The sequence below is a fragment of the Astyanax mexicanus genome, chromosome 9, assembly GCF_023375975.1.
Source record: "Astyanax mexicanus isolate ESR-SI-001 chromosome 9, AstMex3_surface, whole genome shotgun sequence".
Classification (NCBI taxonomy): domain Eukaryota; kingdom Metazoa; phylum Chordata; class Actinopteri; order Characiformes; family Acestrorhamphidae; genus Astyanax; species Astyanax mexicanus.
Genome location: NC_064416.1, coordinates 11,377,023 through 11,392,179, shown reverse-complemented (window position 1 = coordinate 11,392,179; position 15,157 = coordinate 11,377,023). Strand labels below are relative to the sequence as shown.

Below are 15,157 nucleotides of genomic sequence, written 5' to 3'. Positions count from 1 at the left end.
GCAGAAGAGCAGAAGGTCAAGAGCATTAACTAGAGCATTACGCTGCATGACAATTCTGTGCTGATTTTGTTGGTAAGAATTGGAAGTTCTGAAGCAGCTACAACCAGAATGAAAAGTGAAATCTTAAGCTTTGTTCTGATTTATCTGAATAAGCTGCAAGTATTACATAGCTAGATAATCTTACTATTTTTGTGTGGATAAAAATTAAATATTCTGTGAATCTGAGTAGTTTGTGTTCAAACTTGATTCAGAATATCTTAATTTAACCACAGAGAAACTTATTGTAAACTTAGATGATTAAGATGTATTAAATAAAGGTTATTAATTGACTTTAGACTTCAAGTTATTCAGAAAAAAACTGTATAGATATGTCATATTTCATATTAATTCACATGGTGATGGTTTGGAGAGTCATGTCATCTGCTGGTGTTGATCCATTGTGTTTTATCAAGTCTAAAGTCAGTGCAGTGTTTTCCTGGAAAACTTTACAGCAATTTGATTCAAATGATCTAAAACAGTGTTTCTCAACCAGGGTGCCGCGGCACCCTGGGGTGCCGTCTGGCTTCATCGGGGGTGCCGTCAAAATATTGCGCCTCACGTGCTTATTTCCTTTCCAGAGTCAGCTCGTGTCGGGGTGTGTCCCAAATCACAGGCAGCATACTCTGAAGGATGCGACCCACAGAGGCGGTGTATTACTGCGCAGCTGTGACGCAATCTGTCTTCGAATACAGCCTCTGAAGGATGCAGCCCCTAAATTGGGACACACTGTAAAGTTTTTGTCCCCCCACGCGATGCACGCGCTATTTTATTTCATATTCCGCCAGCAACACCCCTCGTTCTCACCTGAAGTACTGCGCCAGCCGCCCCCCCCCCCCCCCCCCGTCCGTCCGTAAACTGGGGTGCCTTGACATCTCGCATATATTTAAAGGGTGCCGTGATAGAAAAAAGGTTGAGAAACGCTGATCTAAAACACTGATTTTTTTTTTTTTTTTACTGGCTGTAAGCCAAAAACAATAAAAGAAAGTATTGCTTATAATAGATCACTCTGATCTGTGTAGTACATCTATATAATATGAGTTTCACATTTTCAACTGAATTACTGAAATAAATTATTTTTACATTTTTTTGCTGGCAATTTTAATGAAGATGCGGATTTCGTTTTCCAGCAGGACTTGGTCAAAAGTATCAATTGGTCTATTATATAATATTCAATTTTTTTGAGATACTGGTTTTTGGGTTTTCATTGGCTGTAAGCCATTATCAACAATTAAATACATAAATGCTTAAAATAGATCACTCTGGCTAATGCATCTATATAATATGTATAATATATAAAATTACATTTTGAACTGAATTACTAAAATAAAGTAACTTTTCAATGATATTCTATTTTTTGATTATGCACTAGACAAGGGGAAAGGTGGCCCAGTATGCAAATAAATAAATAAATAAATAAATAAATAAAATTATAATAATTATAATAGTTAGTTAATATCCCAGGAGACAATGGGAAAGGTGTTTTACTCATCAATGTTGCAATACCAAAACACAAAATAAGGCACATACTGTAGGTCCTCATATATTATTGTAAGAACTCAAGTCACTGCAATTACTGTGAATTAACTGTATCAATTATCCTTAAAAATATACCAAAATATGGCAAATAGTTGATCTTACACAAAATAAGAGTAATTTTTCAAATTAGCAAGAACTGCGACCTGCTTTCCGACCTTTAGTTCTAACAGTTCTACAAGGACTACTGGTTCATTCTTTACAAACTAACATACAGAGACACTGGCAGAAGCTGGAAAGAGATCCGAATGTGTCTGTGAAAGCCAGAAAACGAGAAAGAGAAACTAATCCGCCTGAAACATTTATTACACTCTACAACTGTAGGGGGAGCCCACGAGCACAAAATCTCCATCCTACCTAGTGGAGTCTTAGGTGATTCAGAATTGATGTAGTATTTAAGTGAACTTAATTAATTCAGTAAGTTGTGTATGGGTACAATATTTGATAATTTAGTGTTTAAGTATTAATAACTCATTAACATATATAAAATGTATTACATCAGAAACTGAATTGTGAGTAAAAGATCTATTCACCTACAGGCTGAAAAATCAAAGCTGCATTACATAATATTACATAGCAATTAATATTTTAAATGCTACTTTTAGCCCAGAATGATTATTAACTATTAATCATTCACACTGTATTACTTAATACAATTATATCAGTAATAATTATTTATCTCAGGTCTGTGCACTCTCAGGGTTTTATTAATACCTTCACTATGTGGTTGATACGTTATTGATCACGTCTAAAAATCTCATCTATGATGTTTCAGTAATGTTAAAAAAAAAATCTGTGTGAACTCCAGACACAGCTCCAGCACAGTGTCCACAGTGTTTCCATGGCAGTAACATAAATGTGCTAATTAAAGCTGAACTGGTGGAAAATTACTGTTTTGTTCTCTGACCTGCTTTTATCACACTGATTATTTAATTGCACGGTAGACTGCCATAGTGTTCTATAGTGGGTTCTCCAGCAGAGCGAGGTCAGTTATAGATAAAGACTCAGCAGTGCAGCCTGCAGTAACTGGTGTGTCCACCTGCATGAAAGAAAGAGGAAAAGCCAGCGTACTTTACCTAAAAAAATCTATATATATATATATATATATATATATATATATATATATATATATATATATATATATATATATATATATATATAAATTAAACATTTGTCCTCCACAATCTTCTGATCTAAACCTGATGAACTGAGATGGTGATTTGAGGTGATTTGGGATGAGCTGGAGCTTCACAGCATGAAGGAAAAGCAGCTATAACTGCAGCAACTATTGTTCAGCACCTCCAGAAACTCCTTCAAGATGCTGAAAAAACTAATCCAGGTGACGCTCCCTCATGAAGAGACTGAGATTAAAATACCAAGAGTGTGCAGATCTGTCCTCAAAGATACATGTGCTACTAAGAAGAATCTTAAGTATGCTACCAACAATCCTTACCACAAGATTTGCAGGAATCATGTGTATATTCAAGCTGCAACGGCTGGATCTGAATGTGTCTCTCATACTCTTACTTTCTCTGTAACTCTCTCTTTCTTTCTTTCTCTCACTCTCTTTTATAGGTAAAAAAGAGATCAATATAAAGCGCAGATATGGTTTATATTGATTTAGCTGCCTGTCTGGTAGTTCTCACATGATCTAAAATCAAATAAATCAAATAAAGAAGAAAGCATCCCAAATCCAATATTTTTCATCATGTGTGACAGACATGGTGAGCTGTGGTATGTGTAGCTGTTTAAAGGTAAAAAAAACAAATCTGACATTTTCTATTCCAGTTTGGGCCACATGTATTTGTAATACTGAAATCTGATACATATCCAATCCACTGTGACTCAAAATTTTACAACCAGACTCCAAGTGTCTCATAGACTGCTGACAGATTCTCACTGAAGGCATCAAAACTACTAACTACTAAGAAGTTTCAAAAGAAGGAAAATATAGAATGATAAAGATAAAATATGTAGATGTAAACAGTGGATAGTAAATAAAAAAGCTTGTAGAGCAGAAAAGGGATAAAAAATAAAAATGGGGCATCTAGGAGAGTCTGCATAGATGTGGGTATGTCCCTTGGAGTGACCGGAGTGACTGGAATGAAAAAGTGCCACAGAGTGGACCAGCCAAAAAAATGAATGCAGTAAGAGTGCAGATCAAGATAGAGTCCAGCATTTCTAACTAGGCTATATATTTTATTCAGCTTTACTTAATTTATTTTTGCTGAATCAATCCTTTCTTTTAGTAACCTTTAGTTAATTTCTGCATACAATATTACCTAATTACAATGACTTAATTTATACAATATTACTCAAATAATTTATGACACAATATATTATAATAATTCCTGAAATTGAAATTGATTCAGCACAAATCAATGAAGTAAAGTTTACTAAAAGAAAGGATTGACTGAAGTTCAGTTCTCTTATTTACTCTATGTAACATTTAAGTCTTGAAACCGAGATGAAGTTACTTACATTTATCTGAAATTAAATCAACTTGAAAGAAGCAAATGCAAAAAAAAAAAAAAATAAGTTTAGCCTGAGGGGCTCTACTAAAATGTTTTTTTAAAACATGGCAACCTTTTATTACCTTTTTTAAGACTCTTACTGACCTAACAATTGAGGGGGAGGAGGGTTAATTCTTTTTTTCTTTCTTTCTTTTTATTATTATTATTATTATTATTATTATTATTATTATTATTATTATTATTATTATTATTATTGTATATTTATTATTATTATTATTATTATTATTATTATTATTATTATTATTATTATTATTATTATTATTATTATTATTATTATTATTATTGTATATTTATTATTATTATTATTATTATTATTATTATTATTATTATTATTATTATTATTATTTATTTATGTAATTTTCTTTTCTTTTTGGGATTTACTTTGATAAATATGAAAACGGATGACTTCTGTACAAATATTTTGACTGTATGCTGGTCAGCTTTTTCCTTGAAGTCATCAATAAAAATCATTTGGGGGAAGAAAAAAAAAGGAGCAAATTCAGAAATACTTTTTTAAAGTAAATTTTACTTATCATTTTTTTAGTGCATATTATATGTTGATTATACTGATTAAGGCAAGCAGAAAAAAAGTTTTACATTTAACAATTTTTCTTAGATCTTCAAACTTTAAAAAAGGTCAATTTGACCCATAATATAACAGGAGGGTTAAGAATGGAAAATACTTATTGATTTTATTTTTACTTTATTTTAAGAATACTTTTAAGCACTTTTTTTTATGAGCTCGGTCCAACCAGGCCTGTGAAAAGTGGTGGGAAATGTCAGCCCAGGCATCGGGTCGGGTTCAGGCAGAGAGTCTAAACTCTAAGCTGCATTTCTTCAGGAATCTCCAACACTGTAAATTCTCAAATAATACAAATCATTCCAAATCATCTGAGAGCAACGGTATATGTGCTGTATGTTTAATAACGATGTGATACTTTAAACTGAACTACAATCAGGTGACATTCGTGCTGAATTCTTACTGAGACTTTCGGTATAGAGTGGATCTGCTGTCACACCATCAGTGCGTTTAACAGGCCGAGTGGTATCTCCACATATGCATGCCAAATTACTACTGCCACTCAGAAAAAAACTCCATCTGTGAGTCACAGTGATCGTAGCAATTGCCTTTATTACTATTCTCCACCTCTCCCCGCTTTGATGATGTGGGATCCAATCGGAGAGAGATGACACGCCTCAGCTGCGAGTCTTTATTAAAGCAAGGCTCTGGGACTCCTCGAGAAAATAGTCCATTGTGTTTCATTGAACTGACGCTGCCAGCCATGAGCAGCTGTCAATACGACCTGAGTGTGTGTGTGTATGCCTGAGTGATGGAGAGAGTGAGTGAGCGGGGGAGCGAGCGAGTGAGAGAGTGATGACTGGAATAGAGAGATAGAGAGAAAGAGAGAAAGAGAAAGAGAGAGAGAGAGAGAGTGCATATACATTGCATAGCTGGCAATCAGCCAAACGTCACTTGAGACTTGATCCGTCTGCTTCAAAGTCTGCTTTTGCAGTCTGCTTTTTAATTCTTGTGACCATTTATTATATTCATTAACCATCAGACTACACTGAATACACTCGTATTTTCACTTTCACTTACAGTACAGGCCAAAAGTTTAAACACACCTTCTCTTTTTCAATGCGTTTTCTTTATTTTCATGACTATTTACACTGTAGATTCTCACTGAATGCATCAAAACTATGAATGAACACATGTGGAGTTTTATGTACTTAACAAAAAAAAATGTATATTTTAGTTTCTTCAAAATTGCCACCCTTTGCTCTGATTACTGCTTTGCACACTCTTGGCATCATTCTCTCAATGAGCTTCAAGAGGTGCTCACCTGAAATGGTTTTCCAACAGTCTTGAAGGAAGGAGTTCCCAGAGGTGTTTATTAACACTTGTTGCCCCTTTGCCTTCTTCACTCTGTGGTCCAGCTCACCCCAAACCGTCTGGATTGGGTTCAGGTCTGGTGACTGTGGAGGCCAGCTCATTTTTTTTTTGTTAAGTACATAAAACTCCACATGTGTTCATTCATAGTTTTGATGCCTTCAGTGAGAATCTACAATGTAAATAGTCATGACAATAAAGAAAACGCATTGAAAAAGAGAAGGTGTGTCCAAACTTTTGGCCTGTACTGTATTTCCTTTTATGCTTGAATTTTGTTCATCTTGGGCGATGACCTCTGTCTTGAAGGGGTGGGGTTATTCCAAGAAGATAGGGTGTACAGGGAAATCTTGGAGTTGTTTGAAGAGTTTGATATTTAAAATAAAACAAATATATGGCTTCAAACACTGTTGTAAGGCAGGTAACCATTATATAAAGAATAACTGAATAATGAAGGGATGATTGACTTGGTGGGCAGGACTTCACTCTGATGTTAAGTGTGGAGGAGGGCCAGGAGCCAATAGGATTTTTTTTTTTTTTTCATCTGATGTACTAAGATATGTTTGATATCATATTTTATGAATAAGGCACACCAGAACATAAGGTGACATATTTCTCTTCTAATTCAGCAGGTCTCGCCATTGGGAGTAAACAAATTCTTTAAAAAATGAATGTATTTCTTAAGAATTTGAAAATATAAAAAAAAAGGAAAAAAAAATCCTTCAATGTCTAACAAGCGCTGTATGTTTATCTACACAGATTTTTATCCTTAAAATCGGTTATTTGGGTGATTAAAATGCTTTGGTTTTTTACCATATTTTAGATTTCCAGTATTACAGTGTGGTTAGCAGCAATGCTAGCCGTGGTTAGCAGTGCTTAGCGCTACACTGAGGAACCCTGAGTGTTTCGGGAACCCAGGGTGATATAAGCTAATGGTTCATACATTTACATTTAAATTTAAGGTATTTAGCAGACGCCCTTATCCAGAGCGACTTACAACAGTGCTTCGATGTTACTTCAAATATCCAGAGCTACTCTTTGAAAACTCTTTGAAAACTCTTTGAAAAGATGTGTCTTCAGTCGACGTTTGAAGACCGCGAGTGACTCTGCTGTTCTGGCAACCAGTGGAAGTTCATTCCACCACCTTGGTCCTGCAGCACAGAGAAGAGTCTGGATGTCTGTTTTCTGTGTGTTTTGAGGGATGGAGGTTCGAGCCGAGCCGCACTGGAAGCTCTAAGAGCTCTCGGTTGGTGCAGATCTGGCTTTGACCATTGCCATCAAGTATGAAGGAGCTGGTCCGTTTTTTGCCTTGTAGGCCAGAGTTAGGATTTTGAATCGGATGCGGGCGGAAACAGGAAGCCAGTGGAGGGAACGCAGCAAAGGAGTCACATAACTTCGGAAGATTGAAGACGAGTCGTGCTGCCACATTCTGAATTAGTTGTAGTGGTTTGGTGGCTCGCAGTGGAAGACCAGCCAGTAGAGTGTTGCAGTAGTCAAGTCTTGAGATGACAAGAGACTGCACAAGCAGTCCCACATATATTGTTTAACACTGTAAATACTCAGACTACAGTCCAATATACTCACCTCTGAACTGGGAAAGAGCTAGCGCTGTGGTCAGAGGCTTGCGCTAATACCGCTCCAGCCTTAGAGCTGGAGAAACTTCACTAAAACTCCTTTATAACGCTGTACTTCAGTGGAGTGGCTTTACTGCTCCTTAATACCTGACTGGTAAAATTCATACATAAGGCGCACTGTCGATTTTTTATAAAAAGTAAAGGATTTTAAATGTGCCTTATAATACGAAAAATACAACAAATATTACCTTACTAAGTTTGTCTTAGCTCCTTTGGCTCAAACATAGTTCACAGGAGTAAATTCTCAGATAACTTTTTTAAATATAACCTCATGTTTTTTCCTTTAATGCTACAGTTAAATATATAGGTGGCAGCTGTATTCAAAGGGCATGCCATGATGCACTGTGTTGTTATTTAAAACGTTATTTACTGTATAGTTGAATGTAAAAACAAATGCATATAAATATATATATATATATATATATATATATATATATATATATATATATATATATATATATATATATATATATATATATATACTGTATATTATTAATGTGAAGATTAACATTGCTCTATAGTTGTGCACCATGCAGCTTGATGTAGAGTGTGTCAGTGTGTCTTTGCTGTTGTAACGACAGAAAAAAGTGAGCCCGAAACACAAACAAGGTATGTACTAATTCTCTTAATTAATTATGGGAGTGTTTTTGGCATGACATGTAATAATTCTCTGCCAAATCTGCATGTCAATTGCCATTCCCTTTAGAAGCAAAGTGTCCTCTGACTTTTGCGGATTGCTATTTCAGGGGTGCAGCTACCTGGATGTGTCCAACACTTCTCAGCAGAGGAAACTGAGCTGCTCATTTTGTTTTCTTTGTTAATGTAAAAGTTTACATAGCTGACAATAGGCATGCACTATGGGTTTGTGCACTGCTACGTGTCCATATTTGCAAACAGGGTGTATGCGCTTTAGGGATGTGTCTGTGTTGACAATTCACTGCCAAGATAGCAATGAACGTCTGACTTTTGACATCTGTGTAGGTTCATTTGAGTCATTTCAGTCAGTGGTGCACCTGTGTTTTCTGTTGCCAAGATAGCAATATACTCCAAAAATTTACCGGAACACACTTCATTTCCAGACCACTACTCCCAACAACTATGCAGGCACAAGACGTGAAAATAGATTGTTAATGAGGTGTAAGATTGCAATGAGCACTGTATTTTTACACAGTGTTTGTATGAAAATTTTACAACTATGCTTTACTGTATTCTTATTAACCCAAAAAAAAAGCAACCCACTGCTTTAATTTCCAGACTACTGTCCATACAAGAGAATCTTCTGAGCCTCATAACGAGCCTGAAGACAATCACACATGTCCTCACACCATTCAGGAGGAGTATCTGGAGTGTCTGCTGAAGCTGCAGCAGTTGAATAACATGCCATTCGTGGGTGGGGAATAAAATAATCCTGCTTCTGCTTTTCTGTGCAACTACATCCCTCATATAAGAGTGAGTTCTGGGCTTATTGTGCAGAACCGTGGACCACTATGCACACTTAATGAACTGATAATTTAATAGGAAAATCCTAACAATAAAGTACTGTTTCTATTAAATACAGAACATTGCTAAAAATATAACATTGCTTGGAGATCATGGAACTACTTAGTGAGGGACACCAGTAGAGTGAATAGTGTGCTGTCTTACCTCTTAAATCTTTTGCTATTTTGATCAAAGATAAAAAAATAAGATATTAAGGCTTTGGCTATTAATGTTTATTGATATAGTTAATTTAAGCATTGGCTAGTACATTTCACAGAAAGAACATTTTCCAATAGGCTACCGGCATTATTTATTTGTATAATGGGTGTATTCCCGCAATCTTCACTTGCCAACCAGAGCCAAAGAGGCACATGTTCACTTTACTGCAAAAATGGTATAATTGCACTACTGAATTTTTGGCACTTTTTTTTTATTTTACTGCTGTCAATTTGCTTACTTTTAAATAATATCCATACAACATTACTGTTATCATGTGTATATTTCTATCCTGAATTTAAACTTAACATCAATTTAATATTTATATTTAATTAGTTTATTTCTTGCTTTATTGTATGTTATTGTATATTTTCTACTTTTATCTTTATGCGGCATACTTTGCGAGGAGCAAAGAAAGAATTCAATTGTACGAGGAAACTTGTTTCTTACGTTACACATGTCAAACATTTTGAATCTTGAATCTTGACATTTGTGATATTTATCCTTGGATATAAGGTAGACTTTACTATATATATATATATATATATATATATACTGTATATATATATATATATATATATATATATATATATATATATATATATTGTGGCGTGAGGAGGCGGGGGAGTTGTGGGTCCGCCCCACGCCAGAGCGCAAAGCCATGCCTGTCTCAGCTGGCCCGCATGAGGGCTGATTGAGCCGCCAGTTGAGACAGGCATATATACTCAGCCTCCGCCATCATTTGGGAGAACTCTCACTGAGGAGCTGGGGGCTGAGGCTGTGCGGACTCGTATTTAGCCTTTAAAGTAAAAACTAAGTAATTCTATGGACTCTAGAGCCCCTTTGGGCTGAGTTATGTTTATTTGAGTTATTCTGGGTGTGGTGGAGGGCGTTAAAAGCAAATAAAAGGTATGATTTGAGTTCATTTAATCCCCGTGTCTGTGTATCTCTGTGAGCTTCCTCCTTCCGGGTCACAGTGGTCACGCCCCTAACCCCAGGGGCCTACCACAATATATATATATATATATATATATATATATATATATATATATATATATATATATATATATATATATATATTTATTTATTTATTTATTGTGAATATGTTTTCAACATGTATTTACACACAATACGGGGTGAACAAAAAAAGATGACATTTCTGCTTGTTGTGGCTACTGCGCCTGCACAGATCTCCACAGCACCCCTCTTCCATCTCAACATGACCATCAGGACTTTATTCTTGAATTGATGCCAAGATAAGCATTTTAAGAACTCCCATTCATGTGCAGTCTATATATGGTCTCTGGTAAGGATGTTTTATAAAGCTTTTTTAAGCATTTTAGCACACCTTTTTCTAGCCATTCTAGAAAATAGCTAATTATAGTTTATTATACCAAAGTAGATGCAGTGTAAAATAATAGTAAAATGCTGGATTTTAACATACAGTACAATACTGTTAAAACAAATACTTGTAAAATGCTGCTGGTTAATTGCTATCATTTTAAAGGCCTTTTGTTTTTTCATAGTGCGTGACTGCTTTTGCTTCTCCAGCCTAATCCATGCACATCATCATCACATTAACAGACATTCAGATGCTTCTAACACCAGCTTTGGATTTGGTATTGCATCTCCTGCTGCTTGTGTTGTACAGTAACACTGCTCTTTGAGGAGGAGGACTCGCTAAAGCAAACACATGGCTTTAAATGGGTCATGTAGTCTTCAGGGAGAGAACGAAAGAGAAAGATAGATGGGAAGAGAGAGAACTTGACACAGATTGTCTGTTTCATGTCTATTTTGATTGTAATCTACAGTAGTTGCTGATCAAAGACCTCAGTATTTCGGGTGCTCAGGTGAGAGTTCATCCGGAGAAGAAGTAGATCTTCTTGAGGGTATTGCTTTCACACCTGCACACTGTAGTAATCCGGTTTGTTTTCAAGCTTGGTGTGATTCATTTGAGCTGGTGTGAATACAGTAATCCCTCTTAAACATGGACCAAAGAACTACACCAAGACTCTTGAGAGGAAGTGGTCTCAGTCTGGTCTCAAGCGGAGTCTGAGTTCCACAGGGTTCTATTTTAGGGCCTATGCAACTGATGTAAACTAAAAAAAGTAATGAAGTGTGGGCCCACATATATGGTTTAAAGAGTTTAAGAATTTAATGAGTTTAAAAAAATTGTAAGCCTAATAAATTACCCAGATATATATTACAGTTATTAACAAATACCCTTTCTGCTTGTGCTTCATGTTAAACTGTAAAGAAATATATATGCTAGACCAGAACACAGAACTTCCCTTCTCCCACCCCCAGACGAATCTGTCCAATTAGAAGAGAGAACATTCAAGGTTTTTTTGAGGCATCTGTGGTGCATTTGGATTTTCCACTGTGTGAAAACAAACCAAACCAATGGGGAACTGCCAACTACAGGCATAAAAAACACCCTTATATGAATATATGCAGGCTTAACTATATGTTTTTGATGGCTTAGAGGCTTTGCATTATACAGAGTTTATTTAGTTTAACAATAGAGTTTTTTTTTTATTTTAAGGATGGCGTAGAGAACCACCATAAATGGTTCTTTGAATGACGCCATTGAAGAACCACTTTGGTTGCAAGTTTAAAGAGTCATTACAAGGTTGTATACTATACTAGTGCATCTCAAAAAATAGAGTATCATTGAAACGTGACATTATTTCAGTAATTCAGTTCAAAATGTGAAAACACTGCACTGACTTTGGACTTGATAGAACACAGTGGATCAACACCAGCAGATGACATGTCTCTCCAAACCATCACTGATTGGTAAAAACTTCACACTAGACCTCAAGCATTTGGACTGTTTGTCTCTCCACTCTTCCTCCAGACTCTGGTCTCTTGATTTACAAATGAACTTAAATACATTTACTGATGATCAGTGATGGTTTGGAGAGACATGTCATCTGCTGGTGTTGATCCACTGTGTTATATCAAGTCCAAAATCAGCACAGCTTTTACCAGGAAATCTTACAGCACTTCATGCTTCCCTCTGCTGACAACTGCAGACGGAGACGCAGATTTCATTTTCCAGCAGGACTTGGCACACTGCCAAAAGTACCAATTGGTCTGATATAATACTCAAATTTTCATTGTCTGTAAGCCATAATCATCAACAATAAAATAAATAAACGCTTAAAATAGATCACTGTGTATGTAATACATCTATATAATATATGAGTTTTACATTTTGAAATGAATTACTGAAATAAAGTAACTTTTCAATGATTTTCTAATTTTTTGAGATGCACTGGTATACTCTTGCTAAACTTGCCAATTGCATCTACTCCACTAGTCTACACTCTTAACCATACTTGCCACAGAAGTTCCATAAAGATCTATGTTCATAATTAAGATCTTATTAAAGTTTTGTTTAACCCCTTAAGCCCTTAAACTATTTAAATTTTATATGTAATTTTATTTGTAGACTCGCATTAAATACTTTAAAGTATACATTACTTTTAGAGGCCTTAAAATAGAACCCTGTGGGATTAATAGTTCACGTCAGTTAACAACGATTGGAGTTTAAATGTGCACTTATGCAGCTCTAGTCACATTTCACACTAAAGAATCTTTATAAAATGGTTATTTATAGAATGTTGTCACTCAAAATGCCCATTTGTAGCATCTTGATTATTAATAGTATAATGGTTAATAAAGTTGCAGTTTAAATGTACTCTTCTTTAGCTTTAGTTACATTAAAACCTTAAAAAGCTTATTTACACTGACAAATCTTCATTATATGGTTCTTATTGAACCAAAAACTACTGTCACAGAACCATTATTTTAAATAGTACACAAGCGAGAATGGAGGTTGCCGTTTAAATGTGCACTACTACTGTTTTAGCCATCTTAAACATTGCTCAGAAATCTGTATGATATATATATATATATATATATATATATATATATATATATATATATTGAATCAAAGGAGGTTGTTCTATGGCACTGCTCAAATAACCGTTTGTAAAATGTTCATCACCTGAATTATAAATGTCCACTCCTTCAGATTGAGGTACACTTAGTTATTCTAAGGTTATTTGTGGGACCAAATGAGCTTCTTCTTGGGCATCGCTCAAAAAAAAAATTGCAGCACATTCATTTTTAAGAGTATACCTCTTGCAGAAATTGCATCAGTGTATCCGTGCAAATGCATTCACCACAACTTACACACTTTTAACATAAACTAAGGTTTAAAATGAAATGTCTTTGTTTGATGTGCATGTTCTTTCCAATTTGATGCATCTATGGTGTCAAAAATGTGCATTAACACCTTGAAAATGTTCTTTACACTCACACATCTCTAATTAATGGGTTCTTAATGAAGCCTAAAGGGCTTCTTCTTTGGCATTAAAAAAAAGAAAAATCCTTTGTGAAACCTTTATTTCCACAAGTGTAATGAAGGTTGCTGTTTAAATATGCACTACTTCAGCTTTAGTTGTAACAATAAAACCTCAAATATGTTTGGAACACTGATAAATCGGGATTGTATGGTTCTTTATAGAACCAAAAGTGGTTGGCACTTGAACAAACCCAGTGATCTGCTACTATTCTTTCCACTGCAGTGCCAAAGTGGGTGGGTGGCACTCACATTCATCACAGCTGGCCAAAAAAAAAAGAGAGGCTGGGCTCTCCACTGGGCAGCTCTGTGCTACAGGTAGTCTGGACCAGAGACAGGTCTGGGGGCTATCTGAGGTAGAACTCATCAATGCATTAAGACAAGTCAAGACAAGACAATACAGGGCAAGAAAAGACAAGATAAGCCAGCCAGAAGTCCAGCAGCTGTGGCTCCTACCTGACTCGGAGTACCTCGGTCTGGCCAGGTCTCGGAAATAGTAAATGAAGTCCAGGCAGTTCTCGTTCTGCACCTCCCCTTTAGAGCAGAGATCCGTGAGCAGCTCCAGAGCTTTCTGGCAAATCCCGGCCTCTCTGTCGACAGGCATTGCCCACCAGCATGCTGGTGAATGGATGCGCTCCTCGGCAGCACCGCGCCACCACCACTCCTCCTCCTCCTCCTCCTCCACGCGCTGCTGCTGCTGCTCCTCTTCTTTATCTTCTTCTTTCTCCTCCTCCACGCGCTGCAGTCCTCGCGCTCTGCCTGCCTCAGTTCAGCACCAGCATCCCCGGCTCCCTAAAGCCCGGCTCTCTCCCCAGTCCGCTCCGGTTCTCCGTTCTCCAACCTGTTTCAGTGCATCCCGTCGCGCGCTCCGGCTCGCCCGCGGTGCACCGTGCGTGTGCGTATGCGCGTGTGTATATGCGTGCTTGTGTGTGTGTGTGCGCGCGCGTATGTGCGTGCGTGCGTGCGTGTGTGTGCGCGTGTCTTGCTGCGCGTGGAAAGTGTGAAGGCGCGGCTGAGTTGAAGCTGCCACCGGTTGAATCCAGAGGCTGGAGGGAGCTGTCCACTCCGGCGCGGTGCTGAAACTAACCTAACGCGCGTGCACGAGAGCGCGCGACCCAGAGCCGGAATACAAAGAGCGACCACTACTCTTTCAAAGGGAAGGAGAGAGCGAAAGAAAGAGAGAGAGAGAGAGAGAGAGAGAGAGAGAGAGAGAGAGAGAGAGAGAGAGAGAGAAATAATTAGTAAAAGATTGAAGAGGGAGAGAGAGAGAGAGAGAGAGAGAGAGAGAGAGAGAAATAATTAGTAAAAGATTGAATAGAGAGAGAGAGAGAGAGAGAGAGAGAGAGAGAGAGATTGAAAGAAATGGAGAGAGAGAATCAGAAAAGAGTGGTAAAGAGACAGAGAAAGATGGAGTGAGAGCGAGATCGAATAAATAATAATAAGAGAGAGAGGGAGAGAGGGA

The 15,157-nt window shown here is 36.8% G+C and overlaps 1 protein-coding gene across 1 annotated transcript in view; it reads right to left on the bottom strand.

Annotated features, from left to right (window-relative positions):
• syt9a (synaptotagmin IXa) overlaps positions 1-14,913 on the bottom strand; it is a 60,996-nt gene extending 46,083 nt beyond the window's left edge. The window contains exon 1 of the mRNA XM_049483541.1: positions 14,152-14,913. Within this exon, the coding sequence (XP_049339498.1) occupies positions 14,152-14,299 (148 nt within the window). The 5' untranslated portion in view covers positions 14,300-14,913. The remainder of the gene's footprint in view (positions 1-14,151) is intronic.
• Positions 14,914-15,157: the final 244 nt, after the last annotated feature.